Here is a 19,838-nt window from a genome sequence, read left to right as displayed (position 1 = left end):
ATGCATTATGACAAAAACCCTACAAAAAATTGGAATAGATGGTTTCTACCTCAAACTGATAAAAGCCATCTATGAAAAACCAACAGCCAATATCATACTAAATGGTCAAAAACTGAAATCCTTCACACTAAAATCAGGAACAAGACAAGGATGTCCACTATCACCACTCTTGTTCAATATAGTTCTGGAAACATTAGCCACGGCAATTAGACAAGGGAAAGAAATAAAAGGAATAAAGATAGGAAATGAAGAAGTCAAATTGTCATTATTTGCAGATGACATGATACTCTATATAGAAGACCCCAAAAACTCCACCAAAAGGCTTCTAAACTTAATAACCAAATTCAGTCAAGTAGCTGGTTACAAGGTCAACACACAAAAATCAATAGCTTTCCTCTACACCAATGACAGACTCACTGAGAGAGAAATAGGGCAAATAATTCCTTTCACAATAGCATCCAAAAAACTGAAATACCTAGAAATCAACCTAATGAAAGAAATTAAAGACCTCTTCTCTGAAAACTATAGCACTCTTAAAAGAGAGATTGAAGATGATACCAGAAAGTGGGCAGACATCCCCTGCTCCTGGGTAGGAAGGATTAATATAGTGAAAATGACCATCCTTCCAAAACTGCTATATAGATTCAATGCAATTCCAGTTGCGATCCCAGTAGCATACTTCATGGGCCTTGAGAAAACAATCCAAAAATTCATTTGGAACAAGAAGAGACCTAGAATAGCAAAAGCAATTCTAGGTAACAGAGACATGGCAGGGGGTATCACAATCCCCAACCTGCAACTCTACTACAAAGCTACTGTGATAAAAACAGCATTGTACTTGCAAAGAAACAGACCTGAGGACCATGGAACAGATTAGAAGATGCAGAAGCAACGCCAGACACACTGAGCCATTTCATCTTCGATAAAGGAGCCAAATACCCTCACTGGAGGAAAGATAGCCTCTTTAATAAATGGTGCTGGAAAAATTGGCTTTCAACTTGCCAAAGATTAAAACTAGACCTATATCTCTCACCATGCACTAAACTAAAATTGAAATGGATTAAAGATCTGAATATTAAAATAGAAATTTAGGGGCCGGGGATTTGGCTCAGTGGTTTCGTTGCCTGCTGCGCAAGTGCAAGGACCCAAGTTTGATCCCCGGTACCAAAAAAAAAAAAAGAAAAAAAAATAGAAACTCTGAACCAGTTGGAACAGAGGTCAGGTAGAACTCTTGAAGACATCGGTGTAGGAAAAGATTTTATGCACAAAGTCTCAGTTGCCCGTGAACTAGCACAAACAATCAAGAAGTGGGATCTCTTCTTATTTAAAAGCTTCTGCACAGCAAGAGAAACCACCAGCAGTGTGAAGAGACAACCCACAACGTGGGAAAAAATCTTCACCTGCTCTTCCTCAGACAAAGGTCTACTATCTCAAATGTATAAAGAACTTAAAAAGATCAAACCTCCCAAATTTAAAGACCCAATCCAAAAGTGGGTGCCTGAAATGAGCAGACATTTCTCAGACAAAGAAGTAGAAATAGCAAATAAACACATGAAAAAATGTTCAACATCACTGGTCATTCGAGAGATGCAAATGAAAACAATGCTGAGATTCCACCTCACCCCAGAAAGAATGGCTGCTATCATGAAATCAACCACTAACAAATGCTGGCGGGGCTGTGGGGAAAGAGGAACCCTGCTCCACTCCTGGTGGGAGTGTAGACTGGTGCAACCACTGTGGAAATCAGTATGGAGATACCTCAAAGAACTAGGACTGGAAGTCCCATTTGACCCCATTATTCCACTGCTGGGGATCTTCCCCTAAGAATTAAAAGAATCATACCACAGTGATATATGTGTGCCCATGTTCCTAGCAGCACAATTTGTGATAGCTAAAACTTGGAAACAGCCCAGATGCCCATCAACTGAAGACTTGATAAAGAAAATGTGGTTTTTAAATAAATGGAGTACTACTCAGCCATAAATAATGAGAAATTAGAGACATTTATAGCTAAGTGGATGCACATTGAGGTGATACTCTTAAGTGAAATAAACAGGACACACATGTATATATACCGAATAGTTTCTCTGGTGTCAGAAACTGAAAGTGTAAATAAGGACTAAAATGTATAATAGGTAATGTGAAATAGGAAGAAGAGGGGCAAAGGGGAAGGAAGTGGGAGGGCTAGGGGAAAGGATAGAAGGGAATGGGATTAATATGAGAACATGGAAAAGTAGGAACAAAATCTTTGTCAATAGGGAGCAATGGAGGGGTTGAAGGGAGGGCTGGACAAGGGTGAAAAATAAGAACCAAGTGAGATTATGTAAAGGTGCAAATTTCCAATGATGAATGTCATTATATTGTATACCTAAAATGTACCAATGATTAGAATGAATAATTGATAATGCAAAATAGGAAGAAAAGGTCCAAAGGGGTAGGGGTAGTGGGAGGGGCAGGGGAAAGGAAAGAAGGGAAAGGAAAAATGATGAGAAATGGAAAAAATGGAAATAAAGTCTTTGTAAATAGGGAAAGGTTGAGGGGGTGAAGGGAGGGCTAGGAATGGGGAAAAAATAAGAACCAAGATACATTATGTATAAGTACAATTCCCAATGAGATATGTAATTGTGTTGTATACCTAAAATGTACCAATAAAAGAATTTAACAACAAAAAAATAAAAGAATGAGTTTCTGTCATTTCTAAGATTTCTTCCAAACACTGTAACAATGAGTTCCTCATGTAATGTGTAACTACATGAGTTATTACCTACTTGATTATTACCAGTCAGTGGGAGGGAAGAAAGGGTATGTCCCATACCTAAAAATTCCTTCAAATATGCAGGTCCAAGTTAACATCTAAAGTTTACTGACTGAAGTTTAAAAGAGAACTCAGATTCTTTCCCTCAGTTTTTGTTATTAGTATGAATACTTTCCCAAATCTTTCTTGGAGCCAGCTATAGCTCTAGCAGTCTCATTTCTTTTAATTTTTTTTTATTCTGGTTAAATAACATTGCTGCTATTCATCTCCAGAACTTTTTCATCATCCCATACTGAAATTCTACCCATTAAATAACAAGTTCTCATTTTCCATTTCCCCCAGTCTCTGGTAACCACCATTCTACTTTTTTATCTCCATGAAAAAGTGTGAGTAGATGTTTCTTCCATGATATACAAGATGGCCACAAGATACACAAATGGCCAAGAAGTACTTGAAACCAGGTACTTCATATTAAGTGGAGTCATGCAATATTTGTCCTTTTGAACCTGGCTTAGACATAGCATAATGTTTTCAAGGTTCACCCATGTTATAGTAGGTAGTAAAATTTCATTTTTTTTGGCTGAATAATATTTAATATTTAATATTTTGAGCATCAGTATACAGATATATACTCTGAATGTGAATATACAAGTATATCTGTTCAAGTTCTTGCTTTCAATTCTTTTTGGCCTATACCACATGTAGATATGCTAGATCATGTGGTAGTTTGATGTTTAACTCTTTCAGGTTCCACTGGCTTGAACCACTGTGGTACATGCATGACTGTACCACATCAGGCAACTTGTACCATGAGATAGGACTGTTCTATATGTCTAGTGGGACAATCATGCATGTACTTACTGGTGGTTCAGAGCTGCCTGGTAGTGAGACATACAGATTATGGCCCCATTGTGAACACGTTAAAGAGGCTGCACCATTTTAAGATTCCCATCAGCAATGCAAAACTATTCCAGTTTCTCTAAGCTTTGTCAGAACTTTTGTTTTCCATTTTTTGACAATAGCTATCCTAATATTTGTGAAATAGCATCTTATTGTGGTATTGATTTGCATTTTCTTCATGACTAGTGATGCTGAGCATCATTTTATGTTATTATTGGCCATGGGCATAATAAAAAATGTATTACATATGTAATATGTCTGCTGACACTCATAATGGCACACTGTAAATTTGTGCATTTCCTTTATGAACATTTTATAATGGGAGGGAAAAGACTAAACAAATATTAAATTCTAGTTAACAATATGTATGCCAACTTGGATAAATGAGGTGAAGTATATAGATGTTTCCAATTTACTATGAAATGTATCAGAAGTAAGATGGAATCATAAAGGGACAGTTTGGATAGATACAATTATTATAAAACATTATTATAGTAACAATTATTGCAAAACATTATAGAATCCAGGTAGTGGTATGTAAACTAGTAATGGTGAACCTTTTAGGGCTCTCAATGATACAGCCTGTTGCAGCTATAGGGTTGTCACCACTGCTGTGAACTCTCACAACTTTTCTGTATGTTTAACATTTTCATATAAAATATTGGAAAAATGGTATTAATGAGAAGTCTACATAGATGTAGTTTGTTCCATCAGTATTTATTGATATCTACTGTATGTCAAGTGATACAATTAGTACTAGGGACATAATAACCAAATGATCCACATACTTTGAAGTACAGTGGCAGGAGATGAAACTGGAGAGAAAGGAACAGATTTGGTTATTGAGAGTCTTATATACCAGAATGAGGAGCTTGGACTTTAGGTAGATCACTCAGGCAGCATTGCATAGGTAAATTTGTGGTACTGGTTGTATTAGTGTCAAGTGACTAAAGACAGTGATTCTGATAAAGCAATGTTCCAGGTAGAGATGATTAACACATAAATTACAATGGTTATGGGGCTAAATTCTAGACATTTTTAGGAGCAACAATCACTTAAACTTAATGATTGGTTGGATTGGTTGTGAATGAGTTGTTGGGAATCAAGAATGACAGAAACAATAAAAGCATCTTGTTTGGAGCTTGAGAACAAAATGATAAATTTGGTTTTGAACATGTGAGATTTGGGATCTTATTTACTGAAAAAGTCATTCATTCATTTGTACTATTTTTTTGACATATATTCACTACAGAGGTTCATGCTTATTGTATGAATGAAAAGGTTATAAATACTGCCTTTAAGAAAGTTACAGGGTTGGGGATGTAGCTCAGTGGTAGAGTACTTGGCTTAGCATGTGCAAGGCCCTGGGTTCAACCCCCAGCACTACAAAACAAACAACAACAACAAATTACCCAAGTTGTTGGAGGACACAAATGGGAAGTTGCAATAAAAAGTGATACTTTTGGTGATGGGAGAAGTACAAGATGATGTACAACTTTGCAGAAGGAACAGTTAATCTAGCAGTGGTTTGCAGCAGCAAAATATATTAGTATGAAGTTTGGAATGTAACTTGGGCTAAAGATATCAATTAATATCTTTGCTGCTAATAACTAAGAGTTGATAAAAATGCCAAGGAATAATAACATAGAGTTGTTACAGAAGAAAAGGCTGGGGACAAGTAAAAAGTCATAGAGGAAGGTAGCAATGAAATAGCAAGGTAGAAGAAGTGGTAGAGTATAGTATAAAGGAAGCTAAATGCTTCAAGACCAAGAGGAGAGTCAATATGTCAAATACTCTATTTCTGACAAATTGGCAATGCATTGCTTAGCAACAGGCATACATTCTACCAAAATTATATGATTTTATCATCATACAAACATCATAATGTTCATTAAAAAACTAAATGGCTTATTTATGCAGTCTGTCATAAGGCTATTATGAAAAAATATGACTTTACAAATTGTTCACTGGATTTGGCAATTTGGAGGTCTTGGTAATGCTAATGTGAGCAGTTTCAATGAAGTGATAGTTAATACAAAAAAAAGTGATGTTTGGTTTAGCATAAGAAAATGAGCCATAAGAAGAAGAAACCAAAGAATTCAATAAAATGCTCTGTCTTCATTTTAAATTTGAAATATCAGTTAAAACTCATGTTTTTTTCTTTTAAAAATATGCATTGTCTGCCATACTAAACAATTAAGATAACCCAGAGAGAGTAGAAGAAATGGAGAAACAGTAGATGCCAGGCCTAATATAGGTCTGGATATCTTATGCCGTAAAAGTAAGGCAACTGCCATTAACTAAGGGGGTCATATCAAAAGGATGAATGAGCCTACTTGAAGGGAGAAAAATGAAGGATCAAAAATAATGATTACAGGGGATTTAAATACATCTAGCTTCTTTTTTTTTGTACCAGGGATTGAACTCAGGACCTTGTGCTTGTGAGGCAGGCGGCGGCGCCACTGAGCTAAATCCCCGGTCCTCATAAATGAATTTTATTGGAACATAGCTGTCCTCATTCATTTAAGTATTGTGTATGCTTATTTCTTATTTTTATTTTGGTACTGGGGATCGAACTCGGGTCCTTGCGCTTGCGCAGCAGGCGGCGAAACCACTGAGCTAAATCCCCGGCCCTATGCTTATTTTTTAAACTGCCAATATCAGACTCGAGTAGTTGTGACATAAGATTGCACGATCTGCAAAGTCTAAAATATTCTGCCTGCCTTTCACAGAAAAAGTTAGTTCATCCTTGCATTTAACATTGATAAAGGGAAAGAATCAATCATTTCTGGGGGCCAGGGATTTAGCTCAGTGGTTCCAAGTTCGATCCCCAGTACCAAAAAAGAAAAAAGAAAAAAGAATCAATCATCTCTGGTTTTTTATGTTGTTTCATTGAAATCAAACAGTTGATAAGGTAAAATTTTAAAGAGAAAAATTGGATAGGCAGTGCTTATTACTGGATTTTGAGACCACTAAGTAGAAGAAAGTAGATGGAGAATTTTTAAATGGAGGATTCAGATATCTCTTGGGTCATGGGTCAATCACAGCATCACTACAGTTTTATGTTTAAATCACTAAAGATTTATGTTTCTCATGATATTATCTTTTTTTTTTTTTTTTTGGTATGGGGGATCGAATTTAGGATCTTGCCCTTGAGAGGCAGGTGCAGTGCCCCTGGGCTGTCATGACAAGATCTTAAAAAAAATGCCTAAGAAGCCAATTTTAATGTAAACAAGATTATGGATCTAATTATATAGGAAATAATGGGGGACAGAAGAACAAATTTAATGGGCAATCAAAATCAGAATATGACATATTATATAGAATAAATGACCTGGTTTCTCTAACAAATAAACTACTTTGCTTTACACATTTTTTGAGACTTCTGGTGAAATTCAAATGTGGATTCCTACATTCATTTGTATTTATTTATTTGAGCTGACATCTTTCTCTGTTGCTCAAGGCTGACTATAAAGTCCTGGTCTCAAGAGATCTTTCTGCTTCAGCCTCCTGGGTATTTTGAACTTAAAATGCATGGGGGCCGGGGATTTAGCTCAGTGGTTTTGCTGCCTGCTGCGCAAGCGCAAGGACCCGAGTTCGATCCCCGGTACCAAAAAAAAAAAAAAAAAAGATGGGGGCTGGGGATTTAGCTCAGTGGTTCTGGTGCCTGCCTTGCAAGCACAAGGTCCCGAGTTCGATCCCCTGGTACCAAAAAAATCCAAAACCAAACAAAACAGACAAACAAAAAGATGCATGCCACCCAGCTCTCATCTTCCCATCTTTAGTGCAAACTATTTCCTGTTATTAACTTGGGATTTATGTTGAGTGTCAGGCCTAGGGCTCATAACCACCATTATTTTATACATGTCTAAAAAACTTTCAGTAATGTCTTTATTTTATTTTATTTTATTTTATTTATTTTTTGAGACAGGGTCTCGGTTTGTAGCCCAGGCTGGCCTCAAACTCATGGCAATTCTCCTGTTTCAGCCTCCTCCATGCTAGGATTATAAGCATGTGCCACCATGCCCAGCTCAGTAATGCCTTTTTACCTGAGTACTGGGATTACATGTAGGAGCCACTACACCTGCCTTTATATTGTTTCTTAAGATTGATACAAATCTGTCAGTTTATTGCAGATACTTTTTCTAAATAATATCTATGAAGCCTGGTTAATTATACAATCAAAAAAATAAATTTAGTCATGATGTTGTGTTTAGTCTTTTTGGCTGTTTGTAGGCTTTAGTTATTCAAATTGGAATTAAACGCTTTTTTATTTTTATTTTTTTTTGGTAACGGGGATCGAACTTGGGACCTTGCACCTGAGAGGCAGGTGGTGGAACCACTGAGCTAAATCCCTGGCCCTAGAATTAAACTCTTAGAATATAGTAGTATGTTATTTTTGTATAGGTTTAGAATAATTTCATTTTAATTCTAGGCTTAACACACCACAGAAAACGAAACCAAATGGACTAAAGACATAAACACAGAAGGTAAAAACTTTAATACTTGGAGAAAATCTGTGTGACACTGGGATAGGGAAGAACATCTTAAGATAGAGAAAGGGGGGAAAAAAAAGATAGAGAAAGGGTCATATATTCTTTTTTTTTTTTTTTTTTTTTTTAGTACTGGGGATCAAACTTGGGTCCTTGCGCTTGCAAGGCAGGCGGTGGAACTACTGAGCTAAATCCCCGGCCCATCATACATTCTTAATGTAGTAAATTTCTTTCTTTCTTTTTTTTTTTTCTTGGTACTGGGGAGCGAACTCTGATCCTTCTGCTTGCAAGGCAGGCGGCGGAACCACTGAGCTAAATCCCCGGCCCCCGTAAATTTCTTTTTATCAACCATAAAGACAGGGAAAAGACAAGCAATAAAATGTCAGAAGGTATTTGTTAACATTGATAAAGGTTAGTTACAGAATATATAAAGAACTGCTAATAAGTGAAAAAAAGGCAAAGAACTCAGAAAAGTAAAAGATAGGAATTGGAATTTAGAGGAAGAAAAAACACAAATAATCAGAAACAGAAAAGAGGCTCAGCTTTATTATTAATCATTAATCAGGCAAATGAAAATTAAAACATTAATGAAAAACTATTTTACTAGGAATGACTATCTTTAGTAAAAATTTGAGTGTTAAATGTGCATATTAAGATTTATTAGCAAGGTATAGAACAATGGAAACTCTAATACTTATTTGCTGAGAATGTATTGGTAATACTACTTTGGAAATTTATTAAAATTAAAGATGTGCATTGTCTGTGACAGAAATTCTACTGCTAAGTGTATGCCCTAAGGATATGTAGACTGTTCACAGCAGCACTGTTTGTAATACTGTAGAAAAATCTACAATCAGCTTAAATGTTCCTTAACAGTAGAGCAATAAAGAGTATACTAGATGAATTAGTTGTCATGTTTATTCAGTGGAATAGTGTAGGCAGTGAAAATGAATACACCTGCACCTACACACATCAGGACAGATGTATTCAAAGTGAAATATTGAGTGAAAAAAGCAAGTAACAAGAAGAAATACAGTTTCCATTCATACTTTAGGAAAAAGTAAAACTAAACAACATGTGTATGCATGTATCCTTATATGGGAAGACAAGTAAGAGAATTATTAATACAAAATTTAGGATGATGAAAGTGGAGGGACAAGAATGTAATTGGGGAGGAGCACCCAGAGGACTTTAAAGGTACTAGCAGTTTTAAGGATTATCTTCTGGATGGGGGGAGGATTAGAGATGACTTTTATATTCTTTTCTGGCTTCCCATATTTATGTGTAGCTTTCAGAAAGGCAATGTTGTGTAGAGGTTTTTTAAAAATTAAGTTTATTGGTGCATTTTAGGCATACAATTTGATGACATTCATCATTGGGAATTTGTACTTTTACGTGATATATCTTGGTTCTTATTTTTTTCCCCATTTCTCTGTCCTCCCTTCAATCCCTCCACCCCTCCCTATTTACAAAGACTTTGTTTCCATTTTTTTCTTTTCTCATATTTTTTCCTTTCCCTTCTTCCTTTCCCCTTCCACTCCCACTTTCCCTTCTCCTTTCCCTTTGGACCTTTTCTTCCTATTTCACATTATTTATTTGTATAGACGTTTCTATGCAGTATGTACAGGGAATTTTTTACAGGCATTGTCCCTCAATGGGTGATTTTGGCATTCCTGTCTGCCAAGAAGACATTTGGCAATGTGTAGCAAGTTATTGGTCATCTTGACTTGGATGGAAAAGCCATTGGGATCCAGTAGGTAGAGGCAGAAATTACTACTAAATGTTCTACAATGCACAGGATGACCCTAACAAAAAGTGTTTTTTTGCCCAAAATATCAAAGTGTTGTGAATGAGAAGCCCTGAGCTAGAACTAGACTCTTTGGATTTGAATTCTAGCTTTCTACCTTCCAAGCTGTGTGACTATGGGTAAATTACTTAATCTTTGTATCTCAGTTTCATTGTTTATATGGGGCAGTATCCATCTCATGGAATAGTTGTAAGAGTTAACTGAATTAGAAATTTTAAGATGTTCATGCTGGTAACAGTCATGTAATAAGCCCTTGATAAATGTTAAAAATAAAAATAATTATTGTTATTTTATTTTTGATTGAATATATACAATTGGTTGAAGCTGCCAAAGAAGTGATAAAAAGATATGTTAAAAAATAGTTATTACTATGGCTTGGATGCATTTTACACTTGAAAGGCTCATTTGTTGGAAGCTTGGACCTCAATATGGTAGCATTAAAAGGTGGCAGCGCTTTTGAAATGTGGGGCTTAGTGGAAGGCAATTCAGTCATTGAGAGCATTGCCTTCACATATGTGATATCTATACATAATGGAATACTACTTGACTTCAAAGATAAATTTGAAACATTTGTAGGAAAATGGATGCATCTGGAAAATTTAATGCTGAACGAAATAAATCAATCACACAAGCTTAAATACCATATGATATCTCTCATTTGAATAAGACAAAGTACAAAGAGAATAATAAAGGATGGGTAGAAGGATAGAAGGGGATAGACCTCTTGCAAATAGGAAGGGGTCCAGGAGGCCAAGGGCAAGGGGAGAGGGGGATGAAAAGGGGAAGTAAGTAGAATTAAGATATACTATGTAGGGCCAGGGATTTAGCTCAGTGGCACCGTGCCCACCCCGTAAAGTAAATGCAAGGTACTGAGTTCCATCCCCCATACCAGAAAAAAAAAAAAGATATTTTATCTACAGGAACCTAATAACTTCAATGAATGAGCTAAGAATTATAATAACAACAAGAATGAAAATGGGGAAAGGGAATTTAGAGGTCGAGGGAGGTAGGGGGTGGGGAAGGGGACTAAAAAAAGAAAGAAGCTGTATTATGTATATGTACCCAGTCCGCAAGATGAATGTAAACATCACATACTGCAAGCATGTACTAATAAAAGATGGAAATGGGCCAGGGATTTAGCTCAGTGGTGCCACCGCCTGCCTCACAAGGGCAAGGTTCTGAGTTCAATCCCCATACAAAAAAAAAAAAAAAGGAAGAAAAGGGACTAACACTGAAGTGAGTTAGTTCTTGCAAGAGTGTGTTGTTGCAAAGGAGCAAGCCTAGCCCCTGAATCTCTCTGTGGCTTCCTATCTTGCTGTGTGATCTCTTCTATACACATTGTATGGGTCAGCTTTCACACTGCTGAGACAATATAGCTTACACTCACAGCTTAAAAGGAGTTTTGTTTTTTTAAAAAAATTAGATCTCATACACATTTGTCTATGCAACTGGATGTGTCTAAAAAGTTTTGACAGGATGCTGTTTTTTCTTTAACAAATATTCTTTTTAAAAAGCTATTTAAAATATATAAAATTTATGGTAAAGTTTCTTTAAGCTTTAGCAAATTAAATGCAAATTACTATGCATGTATATTTAACTGTAACCTGGAGCATTTTCTTCTAAGCCAATCAAGATTTAAAAAAATTCTAATATAGATATGTTCCTGAAGAAGTAGACTGAAGTAATGATGCTGATAATTACTATCATTAATATAGCTACATATAATTAACCACATTCATGTTCAAAATAGTTTCATAAAAATCCTATGGATGATTCCTATGGAATTATCTCTGTTTTAGAGATGAAGAAATTGAGGCTTAAAGAGATGAAGTGATTTGTCTAAAATTATAATGCACTAGCACAGTTACTAAACTGTGGAACCATCATTCAAACTCAAGTCTCATAATGAATCAGTTAATATGATTATCCATGTGGGCTATGCATAAAATTGTGAGGATTTCTCTGAAACTTTTACCAAATCTTTTTGAAAATGGTATAACAAGGCATTTATACCTCCTCTCAGAATAAACTGGGGTATGATGTCAGAGATAGAATATGGACAGGGGTTCAGGACCACTTGTCAGAAGTAATATTTTATATGTATTACATATAAAATTATACATATATAATTAAAATGTACTGGATAATTTAATATTATCATAATTTTCTTAATTTTTAAGAGAGAACTTCAAATATGTGCCAGTGAGAAAATGACACACATGAACTACTGTATTACTTGTTCTCCAGCTTCATCAATTTTCAACTCCTGGTGATGTTTTTGTTTTGTTTTCTTGGTACTGGGGAATGAAACTAGGGCCTCTGCACTGAGCTACATCCCCAGCCTTTATTTGAGACTGGGTCTTGCTTAGCTGCTAAATTGCCCAGAATGGGCTTAAACTTAGTGATCCTCTAGCTTCAGCCTCTCAAAGTGTTGGGATTACAAGTGTACACCATCACCCTGGCTTCCTGGTAACTCTTATTTCATCTATATTCCTTCTAGGTTCCTCCTATTGGACTCTTTTGAGTTCAATTCCAGATCTATCATTTTATTTTATATATTTTATTATCATTATTTTATTGTATTTTTTTGGTGCCGGGGATTGAACTCAGGTCCTTGCACTTGTGAGGCAGGCAGCAGAACCACTGAGCTAAATCCCCGGCCCATCACAATTTTATTTTTAAAAATGACTTTTAATAATTATAACAGATACTGAAATATGGAAATTATTTTAGTCATTGGGAGCACTGTCCTCATCTATGTGGTATCTATACACAATGGAATACTACTCACCTATACAGAAGGATAAATTTGAGACATTTGTAGGAAAATGTAGTTAATTTAGTCCAGTTAATTAATGGAGACTAATAGGCAGCATTTTTTTTTCGGTACCAGGGATTGAACTTAAAACCTTGTGCTTGGCAGGCAGGCACAGTGCCACTGAGGTACATCCCCAGCCTAGGCAGCATTTCTTGAGTTGAAAATGATCATATAAGTGTATTTTTTTTTACTCCTGGAATTTAAGTGTCCAATAATAAATACTAAGAGAAAGTGTTTTACCTGTCTTCTGTAATCTTCTCTCATTTCTCCTAAAATAAAAAAGTCACAACATTAATGATCTTAAATTCTAATAAAGAATTATAATAAAATTAACAAAAGTTTTCATTTCTTCACTGAAAAGGGAAATACTTAAAATAATCATAACTTTAAAATGCTGAAAACTTTAGAGAAAGTAATAACCAAACTATAAAATATATGAAAGTGCTAATTATTCTCATATATATGTTATAGTTAATATTTTCATGGAAACAAGTAGACTATGCCTATATTGTTTTTTCTGTTCTTGAAGTGAGAGCATGACAAGTGAGTTTCATCTAAATTCCAGTTTTGGTTGAGTAGAGGGATTACCTGTGGAACTACATTGGGAGGTTGCCTATTTTTTTGCTCAATGGGAAATAGAAGTGTTATCCATTCTAACAGAAGCAGTATACATACCTGCTGACCTTGGCTTAGTACATCAAAATAATGTTTTAAAAGAGGCATCACTTAAATTGATATACAGAGAGAAAAGGACTATCACTATTGCCATAATCTAATTTCTGATTATTGATGGATATAGGTAGGAATTACTTTACGTATTTTAATCCTTGAAACAACAAATCATTATATATTGGATTCTTTTGAGAATAGTCATAGTGTCATTGCACAACAAACACAATGTTCTGCCATTTCAGTCCCCTTCATAGTAATTTGTTTCATTGTGCCATAAAAGCATGATGTTCCAACTCCAATTCTCTTTACTTGTTTAGATATGATGACCATTCACTGCTAATAAAAATAAAAGTAAGTATTGTGGAATGGCACTTGAAATGCTATAGATTTATAACTGCATCACTGCAGTTTGAAGCACTAATCTGTTACTGTAGCATGAAAATAGCTATGAGTAATATGTAAAAGAATGAACATGGCTGTGTGCTAATAAAACTTTATAAACACTGAAACTGAATTTCATCTAAATTTCACCTGTCACAGAATATTTTATTTTTTCCCAGCCCTTAAAAAATGTAAAAACCATTCTTTTCCACGTTGTTTAAAAATTTATTTCTATTTTATTAAACAGAATGATAGTTATTTTTTAAATGAAGGACAATGAACTTCAGCACAGCATCTATAGCACTTAGTTAGCTAATGCCTGGCACAATGTAAATGATCAATAACTTTGCTTTATTATTGGCATTCTTATTGAGATTTTCCCCTAACAGTGGTAGAGATATTTATTTTATTAGTATATTTTATATGCACATATTGATAACATATATCATAGGCAATTTGTATCTGTACATGATATATCTTGCTTCTCCCCCCCCCCTTTTCTTTTGGTACCTGGAATTGAACTCAAGACCTTGTGCTTGCCAGGCAGGTGCTACACCCCTGAGCTAAATCCCCACCCTTTCTTTTTTCCCATTCCCCTCCCCTCCCTTCAATTCCTATTCCCCTCCTTATTTACAAAAGCTTTGTTTCCATTTTTTCCTATTCTTTTTTTTCTTGTCCCTCCCTTCCTTTTTCCCTCCTCCCTCCCTTGTTCCCCTTCTCATTTGAACATTTTCTTCCCATTTCCCAATATCTATTATACATTTTGGTCCTTATTTATACATTTGGTTTCTCACACCAGAGAAACAATGCAGTATTTAAACATGTGTGTCCAGTTTATTTCACTAAAGAGTATGGTCTCAAGGTGGATCCATTTACCTAGAAATGTCTCAAGTGTATCCTTCTTTATGGCAGAGGAGTTCTCCGTTGTATTAAAAAAAACCCCACCTCTTCTTTATCCATTCATCAGTTAATAGGAATTTGGGTTCTAAGATTTAGCTATTACAGACTGTGTCGCTGTAAACACGGGTGTGCATATATCACCATGGCATGATGCTTTTAATTCTTTCAGGAAGATACCAAGAAGACAAATAACTAGTTCAAATAGAAACTCTAGTTTTAGTTTTTTGAGGACTCTCCACACTGATTTCCATACTGTTGCACCAGTTTATACTCTTACCAACAATGGAAAAGTGTTCCTTTTCTCCACAACTCCACTATTATTTGTTATTGGTTGATTTCTTGATAATAGCCATTCTTTCTGGAGTGAGATGGAATCTCAGTCTTGTTTTAATTTGCATCTCTCAAATGACCAGTGATGGTGAACATTTTTTCATATATTTATCTGTCATTTCTACTTCTTCATTTGAGAAGTGTCTATCATTGCAGATGCCTATTTTTGGATTGGGTCTTTAAATATGGGGGTTCTGGTATTTTTAAGTTCTTTATATATTCTAGATAATAGTCCTTTGTCTGAGTAACAGCTGGCAAACACTTTTTCCCACTCTGTGAATTGTCTTTTCACTCTTTCTTCAGTTTCTTTTACTGTGCAAAAGCTTTTTAATAAGATGAGATCCCAGTCACTGATTCTTTGATATTTCTTATGCAATCAGGGTTTTGCTCATAAAGTCTTTGCCTACACCAATGTCTTCAAGAGTTTTACCTATTCTATCTTCCAGAAGATTTAGTGTTTCTGTTGTTAAATATTTAGGTCTTTGATCCATTTTGATTTTAGTTTAGTGCATAGTGAAAGATATGGGGTCTAGTTTTAATCTGCAGCATGTGGAAAGCCAGTTTTTCTAAAACCATTTATTAAAGAGACTTTTTTTCTTCCAGTGAAGGTGTTTGGCTCCTTTGTCAAAGATGAGGTGGCTGAGTATGTTTGGAGTTGTTTCTATATCTTCTAATCTATTCCATTGATCCTTAGGTCTGTTTCTTTGCAAGTACCATGCTGTTTTTCTCACAATAGCTTTGTTAATATAATTTCAAGTCAGACATTGTGATGCCCCCATAATTGCTTTTGCCATTCTAGGTCTCTTTTCATTCCAAATGAATTTTAGGATTGTTTTCTCTAATTTTGTGAGATATGCTACTGGTATTTTGATCAGGATTGCATTATATCTGTATAACAGATTTGGAAGTATGGCCATTTTCACTATATTGATTCTTCCTACCTAAGAGCAAGGGATATCTTTCCATTTTCTGGTAGCCTGTCTATCTGTTTTTTCAGAGTACTGTAGTTTTCAATGTAGCGGTTTTTTACTTCCTTCATTAGATTGATTCCTAGGTATTTCACTTTTTGAATGCCCTTGTGAAAGGCATTGTTTCCCTAATTTCTCTCTCAATGAGTTTGTTATTTGCATATAAGAATGCTATTGATTTAACCAGTTATGCTACTGAATTTGGTTATTAAATCTAGAACTCTTTTCATAGTGTTTTTGGGGTCTTTGATGTAGAGTATCATGTCATAGCAAATAATGATAATTTAACCTCTTCCTTTCCTATTCTTATTCCTTTTCTTTCTTTTGTCTAATTTCTCTGGCTGGTGTTTCTAGAACTATATTGAATAAGATTGGTGACAGTGGACATCCTTGTATTGTTCATGATTTTAGAGTGAAACCTTTCAGTTTTTGTCCATTTAGTATGATGTTGGCTCTTGATTTGTTATAGCTTTTATCAGATTGAGATAAAGACCATCTATTCCAATTTTCTGTGGGTTTTTTTTTTTATTATAAATGGGTCTTGGACCTTGTCAAACACTTTTTCTGCATCCACTGAGAGGATCATATGGTTTTTGTCCTTGACTCAGTTAATATGGTGTATTACATTTATTGACTTGGGTATATTGAACCATCCCTGCATCTCTGGGATGAATCCTACTTGGTCATGGCGTATAATCTTGATGATTTGCTGCATTCTCTTTGCCAGTATCTTATTAAGGATTTTTGTGTCTGTGTTCATTAGGGAGGTTGGTCTGTAGTTCTCTTTTTTGGTTGGATCCTTTTCTGGTTTTCGTATCAGGGTAATGCTTGCTTCCAGGAATGAATATGGGAGTATTACTTCCCTTTCAATTTCATTAAAGAGTTTGAGAAGTAGCAGCATTAGGTCTTCTCTAAATTTTTTGGAGAATTCAGCAGGGAATCTGTCAGGGCCTGGGCTTTTCTTTGTTGGTAGGTTTTTAATTACATCTTCAATTTCATTGATTGATACTAGTTTATATAGAATTGTTATATCTTCTTGACTCAGCTTGGTAATTCATATGTATCTGGGAACCTATCTTCTGTGTTTTCCATCTTATTAAAATACAGTTTCTCAAAGTAGGTATTGATGATCTTCTGGATTTCTGCAGGATCTGTTGTGATTTCACCCTTTTCATTCCTAATTGCATGGATTTGAGTCTTTCCTTTTTTTGATAAGGTTGCCTAAGGGTTTGTTAATTTTATATAATCTTTCAAAGAACCAACTCTTTAATTCATTGATTTTCTGTACTGTTTTCTTAGTCTCCATTGTATTAATTTCTGTTCTGATCTTTATAATTTCATCCTTCATATGAGCTTTGGGTTTGCCTTGCTCTTTTTCTAGAAGATTGAGGTTCAACATTAGGTTGTTTATTTGAGCTTGCTCTGTTTTTCTGATATGAAAATTCACCACTATAAATTTCCCTCATAGGACTACTTTCATTACATCTCATAGGTTCTGGTATGTTGTACTGGCATTATTATTTAATTGTAGAAACTGTCTAATTTCTCCTTTAATTTCATCTGTGACCCATTGGTTGTTCAGGAGGGTGTTAATTTTCATGTGTTTATGAAGTCCTTGGTGGTTTCTTTTACCATTGATTTCCAATTTCATTGCGTGGATAATATGCATGAGATGATTTCTATTCCTTTGCATTTACTTAAGCATGTTCTATTAGCTAGTATGTCGTCTGTTTTGGAGAATGTCCCATGGGCAGCTGAGAAGAATGTGTATTCTGATGTTGTGGCATGGAACATTCTGTAGACTTTTATTAAGTTCATTTGTTCAAAAGTTTGGTTCAGTTCTAATATTTCATTATTGATTTTTTTGTCTAGTTGATCTATTTGTGACAGTAGGGTATTGAGGTCCCCCATTACAAATGTATTAGTGTTCATTTGACTTTTCATGTCCATTAATATTTGTTTTATATAGTTGGGTGCACTAGTATTTGGTGTATATAAATTTCTGATTGGTATCACATCCTCTTGGATTGTTCCCTTTACAAGGATGTAGTGACCTTCTTTGTCTCTCTTAATCAGTCTTTGCTTGAAATCCACTTCATCTGCAAATAGAATAGCTGCCTCTGATTTTTTCCAGGTTCCTGTCATATAGAGTATTGTTTTCCATCCTTTGACTTTCAGTTTATAAATTTCTTTTTGAAGTAAATGTGTTTCTTGTATGCAGCATATTATTGGATTTTACTTCTTGATCCATTCTGCCAGTCTGTTTCTTTTGATTGGTGAATTGAGACCATTTATATTGATGGTTATAACTGATATGTATCGACTTATCCTTATCATGTTATTTTCTTGTTGTTGGTTCCCTTTCTTTCCCTTCTGTTTAATTTCTTGCCTTGCCTGGTGGGAGTTATTCATTCTGTTGGGGTTCATGGAGTTGTGGTCCTTGTTATCTCTTTCTAGAATGTCCTTCAGAACATTTTGGAGTGCTGGTTTGGTGGTCATGAATTTCTTCTGAAGTTCTTTGTCATGTAAGCATCTTATTTCTCCATCAACATTTAGGGCAGTTCCACAGGATAATATTATACATGTTTAATAAAAATTTAGGCATTTACTGTGCATTCCTTTTAAAAATTTTATTTTGACATACAGTTGATAAGCCTCAGTTTAAGAAAAAATATTAGTAGACCCTCTATGCTTGACACTACATAATTCATAAAAATTAATCTCTCCTACCTCCTTCTCTCAGATAGTGAAACTGTTTGCACAGATTTTGTTCTCTTAAACTCTCCAGAAGAAAAAGTCTATATAAAACCTTTTAATCCACTTGCCTCTTGTGTCCTCCTTTGCACTTCAAAGTCACAAAGACAATAGCAATGATTTGAATATGATTTGTCTCATCCAAAACTCATATTGTAATTTGGTGTCCAGTTTAACAATGTTGAGAGATAGTAGGACTATTAAGAAGTAATTAGGTCATTAAGAAGGATTCATGCAGTTTTAGTGAAACTGAATTAGTTGCCCCAAGAGTAGGCTGTTATAAAGTAAGGCAACCCATTGAAGCAGGAGTTTCTTCCCAGATACAGCTGCCAGATTTTGGACTTCATCTTTCAAAACTGTGAGCTAATCAAATTTCCTTTTTAAGTTAGCCAGTCTTTGGCATTCTGTTACAGCAACAGAAAATGGACTAAGAGAACAGTTCAGCAGAGTTGCACCTTCTTAGAAGGAAAGGTAAGAGAATGAGTAGACCATTCATCTTAGGGGGACAGCGACAAGGGAACATAATGAGAACACTTAAATATTAAATACTTTTGTCCTTTCACACAGTAACTGATATATAACTTGTGCTTTTTATCTCCAGAATTGCTTATGCAGTTTATTCTTCATGCTCAGCTAGACATCTTGGCTAGCAATGATTGCTGCATTTTTTTTCTTTTTATTACTATTTTTGGGGAGTATATGACATGGCTGTATTGTGTTGTAGTACCATGTAGATTTCTTTTTTTCCTATTACATTGGGCAAGAAAAAAATAAATTGGGCAAAAATCATGCCACTTTTCTTAGTCATTTTCAGAGCCTGACTATTCAAAGTGTTGTCTTGAGTCTACCAGCACATGTATCACTTGAGAGCTTGTTAAAAATGTAGAATCATGTGCCTTATTCCAGATTTACTGAAGCAGAGTCACATTTTAACAGCACCCCCAATTTTATCTATATATGTATGGTTATTAAAATTTAGCCTTAGTTGTAACTAGGCATTTTAATATCAACCAAGAGCAATCTTACATAGGCTAGAAATGCTCAGAGCTTTCTTGTTTTT

The 19,838-nt window shown here is 35.1% G+C and overlaps 1 protein-coding gene and 1 long non-coding RNA gene across 11 annotated transcripts in view; one reads left to right on the top strand and one right to left on the bottom strand.

Moving 5' to 3' along the window:
- The window catches only part of Wdpcp (WD repeat containing planar cell polarity effector), a 406,541-nt gene that overhangs the window by 23,611 nt on the left and 363,092 nt on the right, over positions 1 to 19,838 (bottom strand). For all 10 annotated transcript variants that reach the window (XM_087216012.1, XM_087216011.1, XM_087216010.1 and 7 more), the window contains one exon: positions 13,014 to 13,042. In XM_087216012.1, coding sequence (XP_087072138.1) covers positions 13,014 to 13,042 — 29 coding nt within the window. The remainder of the gene's footprint in view (positions 1 to 13,013; positions 13,043 to 19,838) is intronic.
- The window catches only part of LOC147826928 (uncharacterized), a 125,050-nt gene that overhangs the window by 90,763 nt on the left and 14,449 nt on the right, over positions 1 to 19,838 (top strand). The gene's annotated exons all lie outside the window — the stretch shown is intronic.

Source organism: Heterocephalus glaber, unplaced genomic scaffold, assembly GCF_053883595.1.
Source record: "Heterocephalus glaber isolate CG9 unplaced genomic scaffold, H.glaber_assembly_v1.0 deba00001457, whole genome shotgun sequence".
NCBI classification, from domain to species: Eukaryota; Metazoa; Chordata; class Mammalia; order Rodentia; family Bathyergidae; genus Heterocephalus; species Heterocephalus glaber.
Note: the sequence above shows the minus strand (reverse complement) of the source record. Positions and strands in the feature narration are given on the sequence as shown.